General features: G+C 43.1%; 1 protein-coding gene across 1 annotated transcript; it reads left to right on the top strand.

Annotated features, from left to right (window-relative positions):
* Window positions 1-27,902, top strand: adgrf3a (adhesion G protein-coupled receptor F3a). Its single transcript, XM_083634312.1, has 12 exons — window positions 1-100; window positions 3,128-3,186; window positions 3,619-3,743; window positions 5,974-6,189; window positions 8,273-8,518; window positions 9,180-9,332; window positions 10,017-10,201; window positions 16,472-16,651; window positions 17,096-18,427; window positions 19,919-19,960; window positions 23,232-23,273; window positions 23,378-27,902. The coding sequence occupies exons 2-12, from the start codon at window positions 3,128-3,130 to the stop codon at window positions 23,435-23,437; spliced, it is 2,640 nt and encodes an 879-aa protein (XP_083490438.1). The 5' UTR covers window positions 1-100; the 3' UTR covers window positions 23,438-27,902.

The following is a 27,902-nucleotide window of genomic DNA, read 5'->3' as shown; positions in this document are numbered from 1 at the left end:
GATCGTTGGATCAGTTGTTCTGTCTACACAGTATACTGGCTGTCTGGCCAAAGATACATCTGCGATTTACAAAGGGTGTCATGACGGATTGTTAAAAGAGGTATGTGTGTGTATGAGGAAACAAATGCAAAACAATTAGGAGTGAACAGCAATAACAACAATAATGTGAATTATGTATTTTCTATTTCTGTCTGCCTATTTGTCATAAAACGATGGCTACAGCAAGACACATTTCCTTCAAACAAGATACCCACTTATTTCACTTCCCACCCAAGCCCCCAGGAATAGCGCTGGGCTGTGAAGCCATTTGAACATGGTGGCGAAGCTCTGTATTGCAAGTCACGTGACACCATGCAGCCCAGAAAGGAAAATTCCCATCCACTTGCATGGGAACCCCGGCAGCTGTTAAACCCAGGGGAATTTTTTCCAGGTGTCACTCAAAGTATAAAACGACTCTTTTAATGATCAAATAATTGTTTATGGGGCACTTTTTCTTAAGAAGCCACTAAGAGGCGTATACGGGTGTATTTTCTTCATCTACATCTACATCCATGGGTGGGAGGGGTGGGAGACGTCATGGAATACGTCATGGCACACATGCGCACTTCGCCTTGGGCCGCATGGTCAGGAAGTAAAACCAGGAAGAAAAACCCCCCATGATGGCTTCATGCGCCAGTGAGCAGCCTCCGTCCGAATGCATGGGTGGGCGTGGCTCGTCCCCTATCCAGTTCTTTTAATACATCCATGTTCCCACCCAATTCACCCATTTTGTGTCTAAAAGGCAGGAAGTAACACAGGTGCAAGCAGAACACTAATGAGGGTTTCCAACTTCCAATAGCAGACCCGTGGGGACCCCCCTGTGAGTTAGGCCCCTCCTGGGGCCTGTACTACGAATGTTCTATAAGAAGATCCAGGATCTGTCCCTTGATCTGGTTTGTCTAAACTGATCTGATCTGATCTGGTTTGTCTAAACCAGATCAGCTCGATTGTAGTTAACTTGTACTACGAACGTCGATTGCCACTCGTTAACTCGAACCAGGTTTTTTTAATCAAGCTCTCAGCTCGTGCACATGAAAATGCCCATGCACTGGAGCTCGTGCCCGCAAAAGAGGCGTGGTTTTTAACAACTGCCAATCACAGTGCAATATGGACCGCTCCAAAACTCCTACAGCGCCAGACACGCCTATTTCCTCATTGAATGAAACCGCAAATACAAATCTGCGTTGGATATTATTACTGTTCCCGAATTACTGTCTAAAGTGACCACTTTTATCCACACCAGTAATTTCTTTGAAGAGCGGTTTCGTAGGCTATCTTACAGCTCTCTATCTACAGTCTTTTGTAGAAGCAATGTGTAATCTATCTGAGTCCAAAATCCGTATGTATAGACCATTTAGGCTCAATGAATAATAATGATCTCATGATGTGTTTAGTCGCACTGATTGAATAATTCCTATAGGCTAATCAATAAGAAAAAGAATGATAATAAAATAAAAAAATGCTTCTGAACTGAATCGACACGGTACATGCGGGCATAGATTTCATTTATAAAAAATAGCCTATTTTGTGGTCACATATATTGTCAGCATGAGTCGCATATCTCCATATTTCATATAATGATGCTGGAAATATGAAGTTCAATCACATCATACAGGCCAAAAGCAACACAGTTGCAGCTGCAAAATGCAGAAGTAGCCTAGATATGAATCATCTTAATATGGGATCGCCTGTGTGCAGGTGATCCCATATTAAATTGCTTAGATGTAGTAGGCTATTCCAGCATGTAGGCTATGACCATTTCAATTCCAACCCAACGTCAGTCTCAGCTCCGTTGCGCACACGGCACGTGCGCTTTGGAGACGTTTATGTAACCTTTTTATGCCGGTTTAGTGATATTTCTCCACTCACTATTCAGCTGCAATCGATCAGCGGGGTCAAACAATATATCTAGGCTGAGAGCACAAAAATGAATATATAAAAACATATTCCAAAGTGGTAAGTAGGGCTTAATTAAAATAGCCAACAAGTGCAAGGCTTTAGTCCTTGATTAATTCAACATTACAATTCGTGCTGATGGGAAACTCGTCCAGAAAGGGGTTGGCCATTTTTCCAAACTGCTGATTCGATTGGTTCGTGGGCGGTGTATTTAAGGTCTAATCTTATCCTTGCAACTTAACCTGCTGCGGACCAGGTTAAGTGTGAAGCATAAGTTGCTATGGAAATATATGTCGGTAAGAAGTTAACCTGCTTTGTAGTATGGCTAAACCAGGTTTAAACCCAAACTTATCAGGATCAACCTAAATCTTGCTTTGTAGTACAGGCCTCTGGTCTGGAACATGACATCATCACTGATGACATCATCACTGAAATTATTAGCCGCAGCCAGGAAGGATGACATCACTGATGACATCACATCATTAGAATCACCTAATTAAAAAAATCCGGCTCCGTCAGGTCACCCGCACGGGTGCTCTTTACACTCCCTGAAAGTTCATGACATCATCACTGATGACATCCTCACTGATGACATCATCACTGAACTTATTAGCCTCAGCCAGGAAGGATGACATCACTGATGACATCATCACTGACATCACTGATGAAATCACATCATTAGGTAATTAGGGCAATCACCTAATTAAAAAATCCAGCTCCGTCAGGTCACCCGCACGGGTGCTCTTTACACTCCCTGACAGCCCGATCACACGTAAAACGGCACAGCCGCGGCTGGACAAAACTCTGCTCACTCACTCACTCACTCACTCACGCACTCACTCACTCACTCACTCACTCACTCACTCACTCACTCACTCACTCACGCACACAGACACTTCTCAAATTATAATAAGAAAGACGATATAGGTGTTCCAGTGCCAGGGCCCTAATTAATGTCTTGCTTGCGCCCGTGTTACTTCCTGCCTTTTAGACACAAAATGGGTTGGAACTGAAATAGGCTATTTGGCTCCTATCTGCAACTATAAGAACTTACAATTCATTATCATTGGGATAATGTAGATAGATATTAATATTGTCTCGTGTGTGTGTGTGTGTGTGTGTGTGTGTGTGTGTGTGTGAGTGAGAGAGAGAGAGAGCCAGCCTTTAACATTACTGCGATGTTTCCTTTCAGATGAAAACCGTGTACAGCACTTTGACCGGATTTGTCAGTTTCACAATTACGAAGTTCAGGTATTTCTTTGTTTCCCAAATAGAGCTGAACAGTCACGTGACGTTTCTTGCCCCGGAAGAGAGTTCCCCATTAATTTTCTCCATAGACATTTCGAAAAATCCTTCTATAACGAGTTTTAAGGCTGGAACCAAGCCAGCCCGTGACCTACTGAATCGAATTTTCACTTTTTTTTCCTTCATCTTTATTTTTTGTTTTTGCTTCAAGTGAAATATTTTATGGCCAGTCACAATTCAGTAGGTCGCTGGTTGGCTTGGTTCCAGCCTTAAAACTACATTTTTTCTAAATGTCTATGAGAAAATGAATGGGGAACTCTCTTCCGGGGCAAGAGACGTCACGTGACTGTTCAGCTCTATACACAAATCATAGTTTTACTGAGATCTTTTGCACGTTTTGGATATGTGACCGAAGTCTTGATTCTTATTTCTCTGAAGGACTGGAAGCATCATCGCAGATTTTAAAATGACTATTGACCATACAGTCTCAGCGGATGATCTGACTAACAGAACACTAACCTTGAGTGAAAAACTGAACTCCACACATGAACTGGAGACTGCAGGTAAATCTGTTAGATGAGCTAAGACTGATCGCTCAACAATCTTAGACATAGAGAGCTAAAGTGCACGTCACTTGCTGCTTCAGCACTGTACCAGAGATTTTCATCCGCCATTTATTTTCCCATAGACATTTCGTAAAATGCTTGTAAAAATTGTTTTACTTGTTCAAACCAAATGGTTCAGATATATTTAGAAACAGGAGAGACCGCATAACATTTCACTCAGACCAAAACGTTTAAAAAAAAAAAGCGGGTTTAAAGAAAATATTTTTTAGATGTTGTTTTTTAAAGTTTTGGTCCGAGTGAAATGTTCTATGGTCTCTCCCCGATTCTAAATATAGCTGAACCGTTTGGTTTGACCAAATAAAACTATTTTTATAAGCATTTTACGAAATGTCTATGGGAAAATACATTGCGGAAGAAAATATCTTGTGTGCTGAAGCAGGAAGTGACGTTCACTTGGCCAAGTTGATTTGTATATAACCCTAATTCACAAGCATGTCTCAGAGGACTTTATAGAATTCAATGACTTATAGTTATAAAGCATGTAAAAAAAAACAAGCATAGAAGAGAAGAGTGGGGAGAGAGAGAGAGCAGAGGGAGGGAGAAAAGAGAGGAGAAAGAGAAAGGAGAGAGAACAGAACAAGAATAAAGCTGAACAGTCACGTGACATCTATTGCCCCGGAAGTGAGTTTCCCATTCATTTTCTCCATAGACATTTCGAAAAAATCATTGGGGGGGGGGGTACTAATTTACTAGTCTTTATTTATTTTTATTTTTCCTCTCAAAGTGAAATGTTTTATGGTCAGTCACGATTCAGTAGGTTACGGGTTGGCTTGGTTCCAGCCGTAAAACCCGTTATGTAAGGATTTTTCGAAATGTCTATGGAGAAAATGAATGGGAAGCTCACTTCCGGGGCAAAAAATGTCACGTGACTGTTGAGCTCTATACATAGACACCACTCTAACCTTGACCTGAACTACCTAGCAATCAAAGAATCTTCTAGCAGCTAATCTAACTAGGTCTAGGTCTAGGCCTAGCCGCTAGACCTAGACCTAGTTACGCTAGGCCCTAGCGTAACCTAGCTGGCATCTCTCAACCTTGAACCGTCATGTCTTTATCACTCTCACAAGTGCAAGATGATGTGGGAAATGTCAGGCAGAGAAGACAGTGTATCACTTATTGTACCATAATTATGTTATAGGCTTCTAAAGTCTAAAGCGAGTCTACATCTTAGGGATGGAGCCTACTCAATAGTGGCGGGGACTCGAGTCACATGCCTTGGCCTCGAGTCAGTTTTAATTGCTTGAGACTTGACTTGATGCATGAAGAGAAGACTTGAGACTTGACTTGATGCATGAAGAGAAGACTTGAGACTTGACTTGATACATGAAGAGAAGACTTGAGACATGACTTGATGCATGAAGAGAAGACTTGAGACATGACTTGATGCATGAAGAGAAGACTTGAGATGTGACTTGATGCATGAAGAGAAGAATTGAGACATGACTTGATGCATGAAGAGAAGACTTGAGACTTGACTTGATGCATGAAGAGAAGACTTGAGACTTGACTTGATGCATGAAGAGAAGACTTGAGACTTGACTTGATACATGAAGAGAAGACTTGAGACTTGACTTGATACACGAAGAGAAGACTTGAGACATGACTTGATGTGTGAAGAGAAGACATGAGACGTGACTTGATGCACAAAGAGAAGACTTCAGACATGACTTGATGCATGAAGAGAAGACTTGAGACTTGACTTGATGCATGAAAGTCTTGACAAAAGATCTTGGTTGAAAAGTGATTAGATTTGTTCCAGCAGACGGCTGCATTTAAATTCTCTTTTTTGAATTTGTATGGAATGGTTGAATTTATTTAAGTTGAAATCGATTTATAGAAATCAAACTCGTGATGCTCTTAGAAGTTTTTATCCTATTCAGAACCATATTGCATTGAAATGTCCTAGATACAGTATTTAGTCTTATATACTCTTCAAGATTTGTTCAGACTTGACTTGCTGTTCTACATTTAGACTCGAGACTTGATATTAATGACATGGACATACTTGCTGTTACATTAGACTTGGGGCTTGACTTGAGATTTGTGCCTCAAGGCAAAAAAAACAAAAACAAACATGTGCCTCAAGACTTGAGACTAACTTGAGACAGAAGTAAAGTTGACTTGGTAATGGTTACAATGATGCGCTCTCATTTCCCCCCCCCCACAGGTCTTGTCCATATAACTGTTCCACCTGGCCCTGTGCTTTTTAACAGTCGTCAAGTTATAACATGCAAGCGACAAGAAGACTTGAAGGAAGATCCAGTGTGGCAGCTGACAAAAGAAGGTCAGGTATTTGATATAACTGACGGCACCGAGTCTGACTTGGAGATAATAGGCACGGAGGCCAAACTCACACTGAAAAGAACCTCATTAATCTGGGCAGGTACGCTTCAGCTACGTTATTTACATTTGAAAATTGATGATTCGATATTTCCATTTATTTTATTCTAATGAGGTATTTGATCCAAGCCACAAGTGTGATAGGACGTCCTGATATCGCCGTGTTGATATCGTCCCGCGGCCATCACTTTTTTCCTAGTATGGGCGGGAATGACCACGCCCATGAACTCATTTGATTGGTCGCCGCAACTGCTTCTTCCTGAAAACATGCAGCAAGTAAAAAAAAATGTGGTTAATTGCCTGTGATAATTGTACTGGGCATAGGCTGCCACATGCCAAAGCAGGCGTTTCAGCGCTAAAATGTGGGAATGGATGGCATTATGCTATCGTCGGCAGCGCGCAATTACTTTGCGCTAAGGGCTTTGAAAAGGACCTCTTACGCGCTAAATACCTCGCTGCGCCGGGAGTGCACCGTAATCTCCGTGCAGTGCAAACTTTTGGATATGTCATTACGCACAGCCTTGCCACGCCAATACATCAAATTATGCTGCTAAAATTGGGTATTAGCAGATAATTCAGTGAGGCAATCAACTATAACTCACTGAGAAACTTTTATCACATCGCAAAGAGGGAAATGAATTGAGAAAACTTGTTGGACAATGGACATAGGCTATTTACCTTCATAACCCGGAGGGTCGTTGGCACCACAGACTGTCATCTGATCTGTCAATAAGCTCTCTCTGTCCTCGCACAAGTGAGTACACTCTATTACGCATGGAGAGAATTACAGCATATTGCATGCCTCGCGCAAACAGCCATTGCGAGACGGGAATCTGATTGGTTTTGATTGACGTAATGCCCAGGATTGCCTGGCAACACCCGTGAATAATTCTGGTAGTTAAGACCGCCCAAATCCCGTTTGCACAGGCATTTGGGGGTGCAGATGATTTTGGCACGGCTCTAATTTGCGTCTGCGACACGTGCCGTGAATGTTTCCTCATGCCCGCTGAGAATTGCATCCCCAACGTGTTGTCTACCAGACAATTATATCACTTTTAAACAGTTACATTTATGTATAAATCATTACAATATGCTCCCGTGAGGTGGGGATGCTGCCGGCGCTGGGATGCAAAACTCGCCATAACACCTGGACACTGGCGCAAGGCGGACTGCTATCTTCCCTGCCTTAAGGCACGCGCAAACAGGTGCGCAAGCGCTAATAGGAGATAGCGCCTGTCGGGCGCTAAACTAGGACGCCACAGTGGCTCAGTACTTATGTTGCCTCACAGCAAGAAGGTCCCGGGTCCTTTCTGTGTGGTGTTTGCATGTTCTCCCTGTGTTCTTATATTATACATTTTGTCTGTGTGGTGTTTGCATGTTCTCCCCGTGTTCTTATATTATACATTTTGTCTCAAATGTTGCAATTTTGACCAGAATTATTCACACACCACCCCAAAAGCCATATAAAAGCTGAAAAAAGTGTTTTGGGGTTTAGTCCTGCTTTAATAACTAACTTAACTTAAGTATGCCATTTTTTGCAAACCATTTACAATAATCAAATTGTTTGACAATAGATATCTCCCCCTGCCCCCCCCCCCCCACCCCCCCCCCACCCCCTTTTTTTTTTTTTTTGACAAGGTGGATGTTTTTGGTTAGGTTAGACACCCAAATCTGTGTTTTTATTTTACTGTACATCCCAGAACATGGCACTAATGGCATTAGCATTGTCCATCCACATACTGTTTAATGTTAGCTTTTGAGCTAACGCTATTGTAACAAACTATATACAGGATGCACATTGCACATGCAACATTACTGATGCTGTAGCAGGCTGTTTTAAAGATAGAGCAAAGTTTCTGGTGTCATCTGAATGGAAGAATTGAATGTGAAAAATATAAATTTAGGTATAATCAACTTTGATTACCAGTCCTTACTCCTTTTCATCCAATTAGTAGCTATAATTGGGAGTGATGGTGTTACAGTAGGCTACTGGTGGAAGTGCACGGTCACAATCTGGCCCTTTGGTAGCAAGGGCATTTTTTTGTGGCCCTCTCTATCATCAAAGTTGCCCATCCCTGTCTTAATCACTGTATGTTTTGTGATTCTTCCTCCCTGTTTCATTTTAGGACTGTATACATGCGCCTACACTCAAAAGCCTGAGTTTGGGAGCATAGTTCACAAAGCCAGTGCAACACTGGATGTAGCAAACCTGCCAGATATTCAGATTAGCAATGAACCACAGTTTCCACTCTGCAAAGACTCTGACGCCTTAGTGAACCTGAAAGTCATATGTGAGATTAAGGATGATGACAATGACACTTACCAGGTGACATGGAGTGCTGTTCGCGACCACACATCGGACATAATACCCGGTATGTTTCTGCTTACCATTGTGCAGTAAGTTTATAGTTTGTGCAGTAGTTTATATATATATATATATATATATATATACCGGTATATATATATATATATATACTGTATACACACACACACACATATATATATTTATTTATTTTGTATTTATTTTTCCAATTTTAACAATGTACAAACAAAACAAAACAAACAGAAAAGCTCAGACACAGGAAAGGAAAACAAAGAGTTGTGCAGTTTTGTTTAACCAGGGTATCCGCGGGGTCTTGAAAAGTATTAAAAGTTGACGAATCAAATTAGGGGAAATTAAGGCCCTTACAAAGTATTAAAAAGTCTTAATTGCTATTTGAGAGGTATTAACTTTTGTAGCAATATTGTGCTGATTGTGTTAATTGAGCATAATGTTGTCTCATATCGATCGCAGACCCCTGAATCGTATCATGGCAGACTTTGTGATATCAGCAAATATCGTATCATTGTCAAAATAATCAATATAATATTGTACCGTGATGAAACTTTGTGATTTACACCTATCGCTGATGTGACTTAAAATATATTAAAAGTGTCTTAAAAAAAAGGTCTTAAAAACGATTGAATTTAACTTCCTGCCTATAGACACTGTTATTAACTCTAGTAACTCTAGTATCATCTCAATTCTTGCAGATAGCGATGGCCCCAAACAGCTGAGTAGTGTGATTGAGTATTCAGCGAAGACAATCATTACCTGTAAGACAGGAAAACCAGTGATACAATGCACGTTTACAAACAGACTCCAGCAAACCCAAAATGCTACAATTGAAATCAACATCATATCTGGTAGGTTTTATTATTTCAATCAATGTTCGAATGTACGTAGTCTTGATCACCGCAGACAACAATGTGTGATTTTAAGATATGTTATGCCTCAATGATTTGCCACGTGCCAAAATTTCACATGAACTCAGATGTTTTCTGATTTTGTAATCAACACAAAATCAATGCATTAATGCAGGGGTTTTCAAAGTGGGAGGCGGGCCTCCCCAGGGGGGGCTCCAAGCAGTTTCAGGGGAGGCTCAGTGAATGGAAGTGAAAATATATGACATTATTACATTGGTTATCAAAAGCAGATCACATAGAATACACTAAATGTGTGTGATTTGGTTAAAGAGATACAGTAGTTTTGTGAAATTTGACTGTTTTATCCCACTTTCCCAGAGTCAGAAACAAATAAATTACTTCAGACAGACCGTTTTTATGTATTTGGTGTAGTCTGAACTGAGGTGTGTCAAACAGCAACATCAGGCTATCTTGCCTCAATTGATGAGTCTCTATATTGGATCAAATAACATAATCATGATCCCATAGGCATCCAGGAAATGAGCGAGGGGGGGGGGGGGGGGCGCCCTTTTCCAAACTTTGTCTTCAGGGGGAGGCCCACAGTCTCAGACTTTGAAAAACCATCTGCATGGATGAATTTGTAACTTGAAGTCGATCATGTCGAGCCTTTCCTTTTCCACACAGGAAATGATAAATTTTGTGAAGCTGACGTTGGGTGGGCAGACACTAAAGCTGGCTATACTGCAGTGTTGAAATGCCAGGACAAGTCTGGGAACAGACGAAGGAAATGCTCAATAGAGGGGACATGGGAAGCTGAGGAATCATTCTGTGTGAACCGGGACCTGGACAGTATACTTGAAGAAACACGGGTAAGCCAAACGTCATCATCAATCATTCATAACGGATTTTGATCTAAAACTACAATCAAAATCAGAAGAATCATAAGGGGGCACGGTGGCGCAGTGGTAAGCACTGTCGCCTCACAGCTAGAAGGCCCTGGGTTCGATTCCCACCTGGGACGCTGTGACCGCTGAAGGAGTGCGTGCCCGTCCGCATGTCCTCGAGTGCCCGCCGCCCGGGTGGGGTCGTCAAAAGGGCCTTTCTGTGTGGAGTTTGCATGTTCTCCCCGTGCCCCCTGGAGGTTTCCTTCATATAGGAACCCCACAACAAAACATGCAATATCCTGGTCGCTGAAGTGGTGCCTCCTCTCTGGTCGTTAGGGGCGCCTGTTCGGAGGGAGGGGAACTCGGAATAGCGTGATCCTCCCACGTGCTATGTCCTGCCGGTGAAGCTTCCCCTGTCAAGTGAAAAGAAGTGGCTGGCAACTGCCCATGTCTCGGAGGAAGCATGGAGCCAGTTTCGGCTCTCCCCAGATCAGCAGAGGGTGGAGCAGCAACAGGATAAATAAATAAAAAATTAGCAATGGGGGATAAAAACGAGATAAAAAGATAAAAAAAAAAAAAAAAAAAAAAAAAAAAAATTAGAAGAATCAGAATAACTTTATTGACGGGAAATTGAGTCATCATGCTACAGTTGCTCTCACTCAGGCATGGAAAAATGTAAACATCAAATGTGATAAGAGGCATAGGAAAGTACCATAAACAATCAAATACAATAAAATGTACGTAGCCTATACGTAGCCTGTACAGTAACATGTCACACAATATGTGCCTTCTCCAACAGACATTCTCAAGTATAATTTAGTAGAGTGAAATGAAATATCTGAGGTACATGTACACACTATTTCCTTATATACCGCAGAGAGAGTATAGTAATAATAATAATAATAGCAGTAATGATGATGATAATAATAATAATAATAATAATAATAATAATGAGTACGGTGCATCCAGTCAGTGAAAAAGCTCAACATTGTGGTAATCTACCGCCCGCCTGGTCCGCTTGGTCACTTTCTGGACGAGCTGGACACCCTCCTCTCCGTCTTTCCTGAGGATGGTATGTGGAGGAAAAATCCACTGCAATGCTCTGCCGATTCATCAATAATTAGATATCTGTCTTAAATGTTCATAGGAGGTTTTTTATTTCCACAATCATCTCTCCGTGCACGGAGGTCTCCTCTCATCTACATTTGACAATACAAGAGCCCCGCATCATTGTTTACAACAGTTCATATACTAAAACCAATGTTGCCCGCCCCCCAGCGTGGAGGGCAGTGATTTTCCACTACTGTCTAAAAGTTCCATTCAGCCTAGTAAGTTTCCATTCAGCCATGTAGCTAATCTGATGTTCACTAGAATACATAACAAATCCAGTCTAGAGTCACAACAAGACACAGGTTCTCACAGGAAAACTCTGTACAGCAATCTTCTACAATGTGGTGAAAAACACAGTTCACAAAATACATCATAGAATTGCCATAGCTAATAATTAATCAATCAATAGACATTTGATCAATAATTTTCCATGACACTCATCCTTCTGGGAGACTTCAACATCCAGCCAGTAACCTTACAATCTCTGTCTTTCCTTAACTTCTTCTCATCCTTTGACCTTTACCTCTCTCAATCTCCTCCTACTCACAAAGCAGGGAATGTGCTGGACCTGGTCTTCACCAGATCCTGCTCCACCTCTAATCTCACTGTGACTCCTCTTCCTGTCTCCGACCACCACTTTATCACCTTCTCCCTTCCCATCCCCCTCCCCCCCTCCCACCCATCTCCCCCTCACTCTACCACCACCCGACGCAACCTAAAAACTCTCTCTCCCGACTCCCTCTCTTCTACCGTCCTCTCCCTACTTCCCCCTGCCGAGCAATTTGCTCTGCTGTCCACCGACGAGGCTTCCACTACTCTTCTCTCCTCTCTCTCCTCCGCTCTTGATTCTCTTTGCCCACTCACCACTAAGCCTGCCCGATCTTCTCCCCCTTCTCCTTGGCTGACTGAATCTCTGCAAACTTATCGAACTGAGCTTCGGGCAGCTGAGAGAAAATGGAGAAAATCACATCTCCCTGAAGATCTCTCTTCCTACCACCTTATCCACTCAAACTTCACTGATGCTGTCTCTAAAGCAAAAACCTCCTTCTTCATCTCTGAAATCCAGTCCTCTGCATCCAATCCCAGTAAACTGTTCGCCACCTTCTCCACGCTCCTCAACCCTCCCTCCCCTCCCCCTCCCTCCTCCCTCTCTGCTGATGACTTTGTAACCTTCTTTACTAAAAAGGTGGATGACATCAGCTCCTCCTTCCATCCTCCAGCCACCCTCACTAACACTCCCGACTCCAATCCTGCTTCTCGGCCCCCTGTCCCTGGATTTCCTTCCTTCTCTCCTCTCTCTCCTGATGAAGTGCTTAAACTCATCAGCTCAAACCGAGCCACTTACTGCCCCCTCGATCCTATCCCTTCCTCTCTCCTCCAAACCATCTCACCTAACATATCTCCCTTCCTCACTACCTTCATTAACTCCTCTCTGTCCTCTGGTCTTGTCCCGCCTGCTCTAAAGACTGCAAGAGTCAAGCCTCTGCTTAAGAAACCCTCCCTCGACCCTACTGCTATTCGCAACTACAGACCTGTCTCTCTTCTCTCATTCCTTTCCAAAACCCTCGAACGAGCAGCGTCCGAACAACTTTCTCTCTATCTCTCCCAAAATGACCTCCTGGACCCTCTGCAGTCCGGTTTCAAGGCCTCTCACTCCACTGAGACAGCTCTTCTTGCTGTCACAGAGGCCCTTCACACTGCTAAGGCCTCATCCCTCTCTTCTGTTCTTGTCCTCCTTGACCTGTCTGCTGCCTTCGATACAGTCAACCACCAAATCCTTCTTTCCACTCTGTCTGACCTCGGCATTTCAGGCTCTGCACTCTCCTGGTTTGCTTCCTACCTCTCGAATCGCTCATACCAGGTCTCATGGAGAGGGTCCCTCTCCAGATCCTGTCCTCTTACCACCGGTGTCCCCCAGGGCTCAGTCCTGGGCCCCTTACTTTTCCTTCTCTATATCAGATCTCTTGCCTATGTGATCTCTTCTCATGGCTTTTCTTATCACTGCTATGCTGATGACACCCAGCTTTTCCTTTCCTTCCCCCCCTCTGACACGCAAATCGAGGCTCGCATCTCTGCATGCCTCAAAGACATTGGCGACTGGATGTCTGCCCACCACCTCAGGCTCAACCTTGGTAAGACCGAGCTACTCTTCCTCCCAGGAAAAGACTGCCCTCTTACAGATCTCTCCATCTCCATTGACAACACCACTGTACTTCCCTCCCAAACAGCCAAGAACCTTGGGGTGATCCTTGACAACCAGCTGTCTTGCTCTGCCAACATAGCTGCTACAGCGCGCTCCTGTAGGTTCTCTCTCTACAACATCCGCAAAATCCGTCCCTTTCTCACAAGAGAAGCGACTCAACTCCTGGTCCAGTCTCTTGTCTCCTCCCGCCTGGACTACTGCAACGTGCTTCTGGCCGGCTTACCTGCCACCGACATCCGACCGCTTCAGCTCATTCAGAACGCTGCAGCCCGTCTGATATTCAACCAACCCAAATTCTCTCACGTCACTCCCCTCTTCCAGGACCTCCACTGGCTTCCCATCTTGGCCCGCATCAAATTCAAGACACTGGTACTGGCCTACAGGGCAGTACACCAGTCAGCTCCCCGGTACCTGCAATCCATGGTCAGGTTCCAAACCTCTCACCGCTCCCTTCGCTCCTCCACCAGTGCAGGTCGCCTCGCCCCTCCTTCGCTACGGGGGCTCAAAAGTCGCTCATCCCGATCTCGACTCTTCTCGTCCCTGGCACTTCAATGGTGGAACGAGCTTCCACCTTCGGTCAGGACTGCTGAATCACTGCCGATCTTTCGGAAAAGACTAAAGACACACCTTTTCAGGCTCCATCTGGGCCCTCCTTGATCTAACTTCGTCTCTCTCTTTCCTTATATAAAAAAAAAAAAAAAAAAAAAAAAACCTAACCAACCTTGTACCACTAACCTAAACTTGTACCACTGTTCCTTCAGAAGTTGTAGTTGTCACAGACTGTGCTCCATAGTTGATTGTTCTATTGCTGACAAAAAATGTGTTATTGTAAGTCGCTTTGGATAAAAGCGTCTGCCAAATGACGTAATGTAATGTAATGTAATGAAAAGTGAACAGTAACAGTGGATTATGATTATTGCACAAATCGCGGTATTTAATAGTTATTGCACATTATGTGTTATTGCACAATCAGGTATACATTATCAAGGCGGTTTTGCTTTGTGGACGGATGGAGTGAAGTGCTCTGAGGCAGGAATGACTTCCGGTGGTGCTCTGTGGTGCATCTGGGTGGGATCAGTGTGTGTGCACTGAACGTGCTCCTGTGTTCGACCAGCACGTCATGGAGTGGGTGGGAGATGTGGTCCATGATGGAATTACATATCCATCATTTGATTAATAGACTCCTACTGTTAACAAGCGCAAATACCTTGAAGGCTACAGCGCAGTGGTGTGGCCATTCAGCCTTATAGCACTTTAGGCAGTGTTTTTGGGGTACCTCGACAACACGGCTCATCACTTTCAACATGGATGAAATGGGCTAAGGAAAGAAATCCTCAGGGACTTCTACAGAGGCACCATTGAAAGCCTGCTGACAGGCGGCTTCACCGCCTGGTACGGGAACTGTACCACCATGGACCGCAGGGCGCTACGGAGGGCGAGGCGCGCGGCCCAGCACGTAACAGGAGACGAGTTGCCAGAACTGCATGAACTGTATAACCAGCGGTGCCTCAGGAGGTCCCTGAAGATCATCAAAGACACAAACCATCCCCACAACAGCCTGTTCTCCCTGCTACCCTCAGGGAGGAGATACAGGGTTCCAAAAGCACGCACAAATCGCTTGAGGAACACTTTCTTCCCGCAAGCCATGAGACTCCTTAACATACACAAATAGTGTAGTAGTCGTACCGTACCGTACTGCAGCTGCTACCATTATGTATGCCTAATGTTTAATTGTATGTCTAACAAGGTACATGCTATTTGCACCTGTATGTCAATTACGTCAAATTTAAAATGTCTGAACACGTCTAACGTATGCACAATGCCTAATGTTTAATTGTATGTTTAATAAGGTACATGCTATTTGCACTGTATGTCAAATACGTCGAATTAAAATGTCCGAACACGTCTAACGTATGCACATGACATGTGCACCTATGTGCAATGAATATGCCACTGACTTGTCTTATCGCTATTCTGCCTCATTGCCTATTGCTGCTTAGTATTGCTTATTGATGCCTATTTCTTATTGCCTATTGCTCATTGCTTGTTGCGTATTTGTACTATGTCGTAAACGGAGTCCACAGCACAAGAATTTCACACGTGATACTTGTACCATGGAGTGACAATAAAAATCTTGAATCTTGAATCTTGAATCTTGAATCTTGAATCTTGGAAAACGGTCCTATCCCATACCCCTAACCCCGCCCCTTACACACCTAACCCTGAGCCACTCCCCCTATACTGTACCCACCCCTCAAACCCCGGCTCTCTACTATGACCTTCCTATCCTTAGCCCCACCCCCTTCCCTCACCACGCCTCCTCCCACCACCACCCTTACAGAAAAAAACACATGAGGTTCACATGTGTCCACATGTTTAAACACATGTGTCCACATATGGTGAACATGTGGACACATGTTAAATGTCACATGTGAAAACGTGTGAAACACATGTGAAACCCATGGGAAGCCTGTGGTTTTGGAACATTTTCACATGTGGAAAACATGTTATATAACATGCGATAACATGTTTTGCCACATGTTGTATAGCAACATGTTTTCCACATAACATTTACATGGGTTTCACATGTAATCACATAGGTTTCACATGTAATCACATGGGAATTTACATGGGTTTCACACATTTCAGACGTTCCAAAACCACACGGGCAAAGCACATGTTCCACATGTGTTGTGTTCCACATGTTTTCACATGTGAAATTTAACATGTTTGCACATGTGCAAAATCACATGTGATCACATGTGATTTTGCACGTGTGAAGTTCATGTGTTTTTTCTGTGAGGGCACGATCCCCCTAGCCACTCCCCCTCGAAACCCGACTCTCTCTACGACCTTCCTATCCCTAGCCCCACCCCCCTTCCCTCACCACGCCTCCTCCCACCACCCACACATCCCCCTAATAATCCTCTCTGTCGTTGCAGATTGTTGACATCGGACTTGGAACAGTAGATAACAACGCTGCCGCCGTATTCTCTCGCCTGAAGACTGCCACCAACAACACAGCGAGTATCAACACTTTTTCCAACGTGAATGCATCCATTTTCGTACTCTTCGGTATGAAAGGAAAACTACAGAAAATAGCGAATGAATCAACGCTCGACGTAAGTATTGGAGAATCTTTGGCCATGTTCAGACTATAGGAGGCCAAATCTGATTTGTGAACTTTAATGACCCATTCATGATTCTATCCAGATTGGTTTTATGAGTCTGGACGCTCCAAGTCTGATTTGTTGTCACTTGTCCCAAACCACATATGGAGGTCTGGACACACAGATCTGACTTGAACACTTGCCCAAATCAGATTTGTGGCAGTGCGGATATATGATGATTCATGACTTTAGCAGCAAATCGGATTTGCCTGTAGTGTGAAGATAAGCTTTATTCCGTTTTTTACTAGGGTTCGACTGATATGGATTTAAAAGGCCAATATAAGTGTATCCCACCTAGTTATTTTTTTGCTTATTCATATTTACTGCCACAACTACGAGGAAGGTTTTTGCCTAACTTTAAGCACACACGTTCTTATCGCCCTCCTCTCTTTTCAGAACCTGCTGCTGTCATCCAGCAATATCCTGGATAAATCTCTTGAAAACTCGTGGACGTACGAAAAAGGTAGCAACTTCACGTCACTGGCTGAAAGATATTTGATTTCACTCGAGGAGCTGATTGAGCGAACAGACGTCCCGAGCGCCGCGAAACATACGTCAAATATCGAAGTAGGAACATGCAGGCCTAACGGCACGCGGACTTGCTCAAATTCCGTGTTCAACGTCAACGTCTCCGTGGACATCACCGACTCTGGCGACGTGAAGACGACGGCGTTCAAACATCTGGAGGGCTACTTTCCCCAGAGGGAAGCGTATGTGCCCAACAGCATTGTCGTGTCAATAACCACGGAGAAGAAGAATCGCTCGAGTCCCGTCGTTAAAATCGACTTCCCGTTGCTCAAGGTGAGACCTCGTAACCACGAGATGGAGTGCGTCTCGTGGGATGAAACCAGAAGAGAATGGTCCAAAGAGGGCTGCGAGTGGAAGCCCTCCAATGAACAACACTGTTACTGTGTGCATCTGTCCTCCTTCTCCATTCTCATGTCAAAGGAACCGCTGGAAGTGAAATTTTTGGACGAGATCACCTACGCCGGACTGGCTGTGTCCATCCTCTCACTCATTATGTGTCTGGGGATAGAACTCATGGTCTGGAGTTCTGTAGTCAAGTCCAATGCTTTACATTTGCGCCATGCTGCCCACATAAATATTGCAATCTGTTTGCTGATTGCCGATATATCTTTTTTAGCATCTGCTTTTCCCGAGAAGATTACAGAAAGTTGGTGTCAGATTTTCGCGGTGTTGAAGCACTTCTGCTATCTGTCCATGTTCTTTTGGACGCTGTGCCTGAGCATGACGCTTCTTCATCGAACGGTTTTCCAGTTCCAGCACCTGAGCAAGAAGACCCACCTGGTACTGTCAGTTCTGCTGGGCTACCTGTGTCCCTTTCTGATTGTGTTTATCACCTTCATTACCAACGGAGTCGGTGCCAAAGACGCCTACTACTCCCGCGAGAGCTGTTGGCTGATTTATGCTGGTTCCCTAAAAGGCTCCATCTTCACATTTCTCATACCACTTGGTATCATTGTTTTAGTCAATTTGTTCAGCATGCTGGTGATAATCATGGCGCTTTTGGGAAGTGCTAAGACCACAGCCAACAGCTCTCAAAAGGAACACAACGCTTCCAAGAATATCCTGAGGTCAGTGGTTGTCCTGACTCCAATCTTCGGGGTGACCTGGATTTTTGGATTTGCTGTACTTTCCTTTGACCTCACATATGGAGACATAGCCTATGTGGTCAATTATGCCTTTACCATACTGAATGCATTCCAGGTAAGGCTCTTGCACTCCTTCAGAAGTTGTAGTTGTTCCTTCAGAAGTTGTAGTTGTCATAGACTGTGCTCCATAGTTGATTGCTCTATTGCTGACAAAAATGTGTTATTGTAAGTCGCTTTGGATAAAAGCGTCTGCCAAATGACGTAATGTAATGTAATGAATATCATCTTCAGCCAAACACCTATATGCAAACACCTAGACATGCAAACACCTAGACATGCAAACACCTAGACATGCAAACACCTAGACATGAAAACACCTAGACACCTAGACATGCAAACACCTAGACATGAACATGCCTAGACATGCAAACACCTAGACATGCAAACACCTAGACACCTAGACATGCAAACACCTAGACATGAACACACCTAGACACCTAGACATGCAAACACCTAGACACCTAGACATGCAAACACCTAGACACCTAGACATGCAAACACCTAGACATGCAAACACCTAGACACCTAGACATGCAAACACCTAGACACCTAGACATGCAAACACCTAGACATGTAAACACCTAGACAACTAGACATGCAAACACCTAGACATGAAAACACCTAGACACCTAGACATGCAAACACCTAGACACCTAGACATGCAAACACCTAGACATGTAAATACCTAGACACCTAGACATGCAAACACCTAGACATGTAAATACCTAGACACATAGACATGCAAACACCTAGACATGTAAACACCTAGACATCTAGACGTGCAAACACCTAGACATGTAAACACCTAGACACCTAGACATGCAAACACCTAGACATGAAAACACCTAGACACCTAGACATGCAAACACCTAGACATGTAAATACCTAGACACCTAGACATGCAAACACCTAGACATGAAAACACCTAGACACCTAGACATGCAAACACCTAGACATGCAAACACCTAGACACCTAGACATGCAAACACCTAGACATGCAAACACCTAGACATGAACACACCTAGACACCTAGACATGCAAACACCTAAACATGCAAACACCTAGACACCTAGACATGCAAACACCTAGACACCTAGACATGCAAACACATAGACATGCAAACACCTAGACACCTAGACATGCAAACACCTAGACACCTAGACATGCAAACACCTAAACATGCAAACACCTAGACACCTAGACATGCAAACACCTAGACACCTAGACATGCAAACACCTAGACACCTAGACATGCAAACACCTAAACATGCAAACACCTAGACACCTAGACATGCAAACACTTAGACACCTAGACATGCAAACACATAGACATGCAAACACCTAGACACCTAGACATGCAAACACCTAGACACCTAGACATGCAAACACCTAAACATGCAAACACCTAGACACCTAGACATGCAAACACCTAGACACCTAGACATGCAAACACCTAGACACCGAGACATGCAAACACCTAGACACGAAAACACCTAGACATGCAAGCAGTACTTGGTCAGTAACCTGTGTTATGTGACTTTCTCAGGGCTTCTTCATTTTGTTGACCACATGCTTGGGTGAAAAAACGGTAAGGCCCCTTTACTTCTTTAAAGGAGAAAGCTCTTAGAAAACCCCTAATTATATACTGTATATATATATATATATATATATATATATATATATATATATATATATATATATATATATATATATATATATATATATATGTGTGTGTGTGTGTGTGTGTGTGTGTGTGTGTGTGTGTGTGTGTGTGTGTGTGTGTGTGTGTGTGTATATACCGTATATATATATATATATATATATATATATTAGAATTGTACTTGGAACAATACACAAACAAAACAATCGAACAGGGTCAGACAGGAAAGTAAAAGAAAGAAAAGCATACATATAATATCAACACTCAATATTACAATGTGGTGTTACCAGTCACATAGGGTGCTTATGTGCTTATAAAAGATGTCATGCGTGGGGTCCCACGCAAGGGGCCCGTGAGGAACCAGCCGGGCAAGTCACCCGCTGCCCCTGACCTCATCGAGGTCGGCTAGAAACAGGTCCCAAATGCTGTAGTTAGAAACCTTTTAAGTGAGCTGGTCCTCAGGGATCTGAGTCTCTCCATCCGTAGAACAGAGATCATGTCCGTCAACCACAATTGAAAAGAAGGGGAAGAGGGAGACTTCCATTCCTTCAAAGCAACAGTTGTCCCCAGTGTCAGAGACTGTTGCACAGCTGTAGGGAGGTCCAGAGAGGTTTCCGAGCACCCGAAGATGGCGAGTTCCGCCTCCGGCTGAAGGGTTATTTTGTAGGCCAGTAGAGTACCAGTCAAATATTTTGGCCCAGAATCCCATCAGTAAAGGGCAGAACCAGCTATTTGTGATGTACTTTGCATTTTTGTGCCCTGGTGGTGTATTTTTCTTATTAACGGGAAAACATAGACAATGTGACATGACATTGAGGTATTGTAATAGCTATTATACAATAGGTATTGTGTAATAGCTGATATTCATCACACAGGAAGAAATCCATGGTAGAAGAACAGAAGGTACACATTTCTCCAGTAGCCTCAATAGACCAGAATGCAATGTTAGCCAAAAAAGTCAATTACAACACATTTTCACAAAATTGTTCCTGGAATACAAGATAATCTAAGAGTGGCGTTTTCCTTTGATAACTTGGTAGAGTAATGTATATTAGATGAGGGGTTTTCAAAGTCTGAGACTGTGGGCCTACCCAAAGACAAAGCTTTGAAGAAACCCCCCCCCCCCCCCCCCCACTCAAAATCCTGGATTCCTATGGGATCATGATTTTGTTTTTGTTTTTATTTTCAATATTTTATTTTGTGGTTTTTCCGAACTTGCAAACAAAACAAGCAAACAAGCAAACAGGGAAAAAGAAAAAGAAAAAAAAGAAAAAATATATATATACTGTACATACATTTTCAACATTACAGTGTTACAAAGTGGTGCTACCAGTCATGTAAAATGTGTATGCGCTTACAAAACAATATATATATACTGTGCACTGATCCACTATACAGTAAGTGGTCCATAAGAAATGGGCGGGGTGAGTCAATTGTTGTTTTTAACCTCGTCAAATTAGGTCAGGAACGGCTCCCAGATAACTAAAGATTAATTGGTCTTCTGGAACCTGAGTCTCTCCATACGTATAATTGAGACCATGTCGGTCAGCCACAGCTGAAAAGAAGGTGGAGAGGAGGACTTTCATTCCTTCAGAATTAATTTCTTGGCAACAGTCATCCCCTGTGTCAGAGATTGCTGCACGGCCGTTGGGAGGAGCAAAGAGGACTCCGAGCAGCCGAAGATGGCGAGTTCCGCCTCCGGTTGAAGGGTTATTCTGTAGGCCTTAAGGCCCAATTATAGCCTACTCTATAGCCACTTCTTAACATGCAGTGGAATCCGTATTATATCCCGCTCCTAGCCGGTTGGCCTGCATGTTAAACAACAATTAGCCGGCCTACGCGCACTCCCGTGTCCCGAGTCCGTATCATATTCATCTCGGTGGCCGGTGTAGGATCCGGATTAGCGCAAAAGCAGCTGCTGTTTAACTCTGGCAGCTCATGATCCTGATCATGTAGGCTAGCTGTTATGTGGGCGGGTGGTGGCACTTCACGTTCACGTAGTTTATTAATTAATTAATCATTCGGGCAATCGCTTATATCAACGAATTAAACGTTTCCTCAAGTGCTGCAAAAACGGCTTGAATTGTTTGGTAGAGGGATCCCAACGCGCTTCAGCTATGCAGGCAGGCAGGTCCGGTGCATCAGGAGGGATGCTTACTGCTGCGCTGCTTGCTTGCTCCCATGTCAGAAAAAGCCTAACTTTTGTGGGGAGAAATACATTGAAAACTAGTCAGATATGACTTGGAATGCCACTTGTAAAATAAATCACCCACAGTGATTGACGACGGTCCGACCACTATTTTGACTGGGCGGCTTTATGTAGCCTAACAAAGGCGGAAGCGCTCAATTTTGGCACATTGCCACCCGTCGTGGTCGGAATGGACTCCGTTAAAACGGCATGTTTTTGAATGGAGTTTGGTTAGGCTCACACGACACGACAACTATTTGCCTTGTAGGGAATAAAGTGCATGCTCCCGCACCCCCTCCCCCCGCCCACTGGCAGAGAGAATACTGACCATTTCCAGCTGTTTCTAAACAAAGACCCCTCATGTTTAAAAAGGTAAAACCGGAAAATATCCTGCTCTGGCTAGCCAGAGATGATCCAGACTTCATGTTTAAAAGCCACTTATGTTAAAGATGGAGATGGACAGAGCCTTCTGTCCGTACTCTGCGTTCATCTGAAAGCTTACAGATACGCATGAAACGGAGCAAAACCACATACACACTCATACATTTGACTCTCTACTGCCCACTGGTGGATGTATTCCTTAACACGATGCCAACGTGAAAGACGCATGGAAGTATGTGGGCAGTGACGATAATAACGTTTGAAACGGACGCATCTATTTACGTATGAAAATGGAGTATAAATGAGCCATTAGAGTACCATGATTATGTTATTTGATCCCATATACACACTCAACAATTGAGCCCAGGTAGCCTGACATTGCTGTTGCATACATAAAAAGGTCTGTCTTAAGGCATTTATTTGTTTCTGACTCTGGAAAAGTGGTAAAAACTGTCAAATTCCCCAAAACTACACTGTATCTCTGAACTATCTCTAATCAAATCACACACATTTAGGCTATTCTATGATCTCCTTTTAATAAGTCATTTTCACTTCCTTTCACTGAGCCTCCCCTGAAACTGCTTGGAGCACAGTACTACAGAATCAGTATAACCATTCAAATTTTCACAGGTTCGTGATGCATGTCTGAAGAAGATGCATATCACCAAAAAAGTAAGTGTCTCAGTGCGGCGTGGCAGTGTTTTTATTAGGCTATATGTAGACAACTACAGTGTTAGCTGACTTGATCTTACACATCCCGCTCCTCTCCTCCGCAGGGTCCAACATCAACCACATCAGACAGCCAGACCTCCACAACAACAATGAAGACGAAGTGAAAATTGTTTCAAATCTGTGCACCACCACTACTGCTACTATGTCAGTACAAGTGACATATTAGCTACATTCAAATTTGATTAACAGCTGCCACAACAACAGGCCTTATTCCAAACAATCAGTTAGTCCTCCTCCTAGTCCTCCTCCTAGTAAGTGTATATAGAAGCATCTACTGAGAAATGTGAGCAGTTTCTCCAACAGTAGTAAAAATGGATGACATAAGGCTCCAGATTGCTCCGGAATCCAGGAAAATCTGTCTTTGTCCCGAACCTTCTGCCATTATGACTCACTTTAAACTAATTTCTATGACGGATTTAGAGGAGATAATCTCTCAATTAAAGTAATTACCCGTCAATTAGTTATAATCTGCACTAGGTTTCTCAGGGAGGTGTTTCAGACAATTGCCTCAGTATTCTTTCAATTACTAACTGCTCATTGTCTACTGGCTCATTCCCCTCCAGTTTTAAACTTGCAATAGTCTGTCTGCCACACTAGAGGTTTTGAAGATCTCCTTGTCCCGGGTGATGTTAAGATTTTACTGATTACGTTTAAAGCCCTACATGGCCTTGCTCCTACTTACATTTTAGATTTACAAGCTTGTTAACACTTATACAATAAGGGTATATTAATTAACAGGGTTAGTAAAGCTTAGTGAGCATTAATTAACCCCTTAATTAACAGGGCTACTTTTCAACTTTACAATAAGGCCCCATTGAGCACTCTTCAAGTGTTACTTAAGGGATATGTTTTCAACTTTACAATAAGGGTCACAAATATCATTAATAAATGGTTAATTACAGTTAAGTAATGCTTATTCAGCACTCTTATTCTTTTATAAAGTGTTACTTAAAGCAGCTACGAGCAAGATTTTCGATTGTTATTAAACAGTCTAAATTTAATATCAATGCCTCACATCTTACCTCTAATAGTAGACGAGACCAACGCCGAGTAGTCTCGCTTGAACGCAGAGTGAATCGGCCAGTGTTGTCTTGATGATTAGTCTGTCTGCGGCCGGGGCAGATCAGGAAGTGAAATGGGGGCAGCCACTTCGGCCATAACCACAAAATAACAAAATAACTTCCAAACAAACTGTTAGAATGGTTGCTAGGCAGAGCGAAATGGTTGAAGGCAGGCAGTTGCCGTAAACCGTTTCGTTTCACTTCCTGGTCTATCCAGCCCGCTGGAAGACAGACACAGACTCTATAATCATCAAGAGAGCAATCTCCGATTCACACGGCTTTGGTCTCAGCTACTATTATAGGTAAGATGTGCTGCATCAATATTACATTTAGACTGTTTAATAACAATCGAAAATCTTGCTCGTAGCTGCTTTAAGGAATATATGTTTTAAACTTTACAATAAGGGTCACAAACTATGCCTCACAGCAAAAAGGTCCCGGGTTCGAACCCCGGTCCGTCCCAGGTCCTTTCTGTGTGGAGTTTGCATGTTCTCCCCGTGTTTGTGTGGGTTTTCTCCGGGTGCTCCGGTTTCCTCCCACCAGCAAAGACATGTATGTTAGGATTAATACTCTGTCAGTGCCCCTGACCAAGGCAATGGCGAAAGAACCGGAGTTGGTCCCCGGGCGCTGCGCTGCGGCTGCCCACTGCTCCTTGTAGAGTCAAATGCAGAGGATGAATTTCCCCATGGGGATAAATAAAGGATAACTTAACTTAACAAATAGCATTAGTAAATGGTTAATTACAGTTAAGTAATGCTTATTCAGCACTCTTATGCTTTTATGAAGTGTTACTTAAAGGATACCACCGGTATATTTTTTCAACTTTACAATAAGGGTCACAAAGAACATTAATGAATGGTTAATTAATTACGGATAAGTAATGTTTATAGAACATGAGCAATAATTTATAGGTTAGGGCCACATGAAGATATAGGAACGAGCAAACCTCAACTTCATGGCGTGCATGTTAATTAACATCATCAACCATTTATTAATATTAGTTAGTTAGTACCTTAATTAACATGTAAATCCTTAATAAATGTTAACAAGAGACATTTGTTAACAGTTATTTATTTGTATTGTTGTATGAGTTACTTGATGCTTATTAATGTATACTACGGGTAATGTTAATAGCAACTTTAGAAACTATGAAATAATGTATAAATTAATACCCTAGTTAACATGAACACCATCAGTAAATGATTACTAGACACATTAGTTAAGATTAATTAAGGGTTGATGAATGCTTATTAAGCTACTACCCTTGTTCATGAAGGGGTTAATGCTTATTAAGCATTAGCCAACCCTTAATTAATGTACCCTTATTGAAAAGTGTTACACATTCATTGTTGACGTTAATTAAGGGCTAATTAATGCTTACTAAGCTTTAACTAAGTATTACTTAACCCTTAATTAATGTACCCTTATTGTAAAGTGTTACTATTAGCTCCATATGAGCCTAGCAGCTGATTGTTGCTCCGGTTTGACCCTTCTGAATGTTCCAAAAGCCCGCCTTGTGACAAAGGGTGTACTGTGCTTCATGTTTGATTCATTTGTATCTTATTTTTGACAAACCTGTATGTTGTATGTTTTGTAAAGCATTTTTTTTTTACACAAATAAAGGAGACTACTAGGGTGGAGACTCTGGAGATGATGCGCCACGGGCGCAGTTATGGAAATGTTTGTATGAGTACAGGATTACAAGCAGCAACTTATATAGACTATGTTGTCTGTTATTCCCTCCTCATCACCTTCATGCTGCTGGCTTGCTTTCCCCTGATGGAGAAGGCTGTGTAGAGCTGGCCATGGAGCAAACACTGGCTGAGGTAGGCAGATGCCAACTGGGTCGTCCTCTTGCCCGTGACCTTAGGATAATTGAGAAAGCCGATCTAATTGGGAACTGCCGACTGACAAAGGTGAAGGGAAAGCTCATCGTTTCTGTCATGGTGAGGAGTTCTTGGCAGGAAGATCCTTTCACCTTGTTTGCCCCTACAGAAATCTCACATTCGGGGACGGGCACAGCTAGACCCCAGGTGGTGCCCATTAAGCACCTGCCATTTTGCCCTTTGAATGATAAGTGCCCTAATTGCAAGACACGTCCGTGGCCAACATGACTGTGTTTCAGAGGCTGTTACAGTAGCGGAGCCATTTCTAAAGCTAGAGTGAAGATAGTGATATCCTCAGAAACTAGAACCCCCAATGCATAAATAACGCTCCAAATTTGGGCGAGGGAAGAACTGGCATGGTCATTTTCAAAGGGGCCCCTTGATCTCTTACCTCAAGATATCTGAATGAGAATTGGTTCTATGGGTGCCCATGAGTCTCCCCTTTACAGACATGCCCACTTTATGCTAATCCCATGAAGTTTTTGGCAAACATGCTTTCTTTTGTTGTTGCATGCATTAGCCTATACTGTATGTGTTATTTTCATCTTCTATTTGAATAGTTCTGCATACTGCCTGGGGTCCATAAAAAGTCTTGGAATTACATGATTTGGGTATGACTGGAAATATGAGAATATGTGGAATCAATGAGCCCAATTGTCTTCGTGTGTGATGAGGTTAGTCCCCATAGTAGCCATTTCATTGAAGTGAGGCAATTTTTCGAAACTTGACCTCACTGTATAAAATTACATTTTTTAGTTAGTACATTGTGTCTTACATGTTTCTGTTGTATGTGTATTGAGCCTGTACTTTAGCAATAAGTGGTCTATCTGTGATCTTTATTGACATAGTATTTTCTTTTTTACATGTAAATTGAAAGGAGGCGGGCACTTCACGTGTGGTCTCCCAGGGGCACCACATTGTATTAATCCGGGCCTGACTATGTCACTTTATTTTTTGTATAAATAATTATGAGAGGGGTGCCCTTTTTTCACTTGAGCATCTCGCCCCCCACGCCACTGGTCAACCACCATGTCCACCATCCGAGTGCCATTCTTGAGAGTACGGTCAGGACCTGCTCGTAGAGGTCCCTAAGCAGCTCAGGGCACTGGGTCCTGGGTTTGATTCCCGCCTGCAGCTCGGAGTGCCCCTACCCTCCATGTCCTCGGTGCCCACAACTGCCCAGGTTGGCTATCTCATCAAAAGGGCATTTTTATGTGGAGTTTGCATGTTCTCCCTGTGCTCCCCTGGGGTTCTCCATACATACATCTGTATGGACCCCTTCTAAAAACCTGCAAAAGATCATCATCTGACCCGTGACGACAACGTTTGAAGATGGTCCCCGGGTGCTGTACACAAGAAAGCTATACCAAAATTCAAATTGTGATGTCATCAGTGAAGATGTCATTAGTGATGATGTCACTAGGTCAATTTGAGAGGCGATCGGAGTAACAGTGTGCGCCTCGAAACTCCGGAGAGACAGCTCTCCAAATGTAGTAGTAAGATTATTACACAAATACACCAATATGCAATGTATTCTGTCTGTGGTGGAGGTGAAAGCTCATCGTACATGTTGTATATTGTATACAAGTTTTTTTTTATCTGAGAAATGATCTACAGGACGC

Source organism: Poromitra crassiceps (assembly GCF_964638095.1).
Source record: "Poromitra crassiceps genome assembly, chromosome: 3".
In the NCBI taxonomy this organism is placed as follows: domain Eukaryota; kingdom Metazoa; phylum Chordata; class Actinopteri; order Beryciformes; family Melamphaidae; genus Poromitra; species Poromitra crassiceps.
This window is presented reverse-complemented; position numbering and strand designations above follow the sequence as displayed.

Coding starts and splice junctions, on each gene's coding strand:
- adgrf3a (XM_083634312.1), top strand. CDS start 3,128: ATGAAAACCGTGTACAGCACTTTGACCGGATTTGTCAGTTTCACAATT. Junction 18,428..19,918: donor CCATACTGAATGCATTCCAG/GTAAGGCTCTTG, acceptor TGACTTTCTCAG/GGCTTCTTCATTTTGTTGAC. Junction 19,961..23,231: donor CATGCTTGGGTGAAAAAACG/GTAAGGCCCCTT, acceptor AAATTTTCACAG/GTTCGTGATGCATGTCTGAA.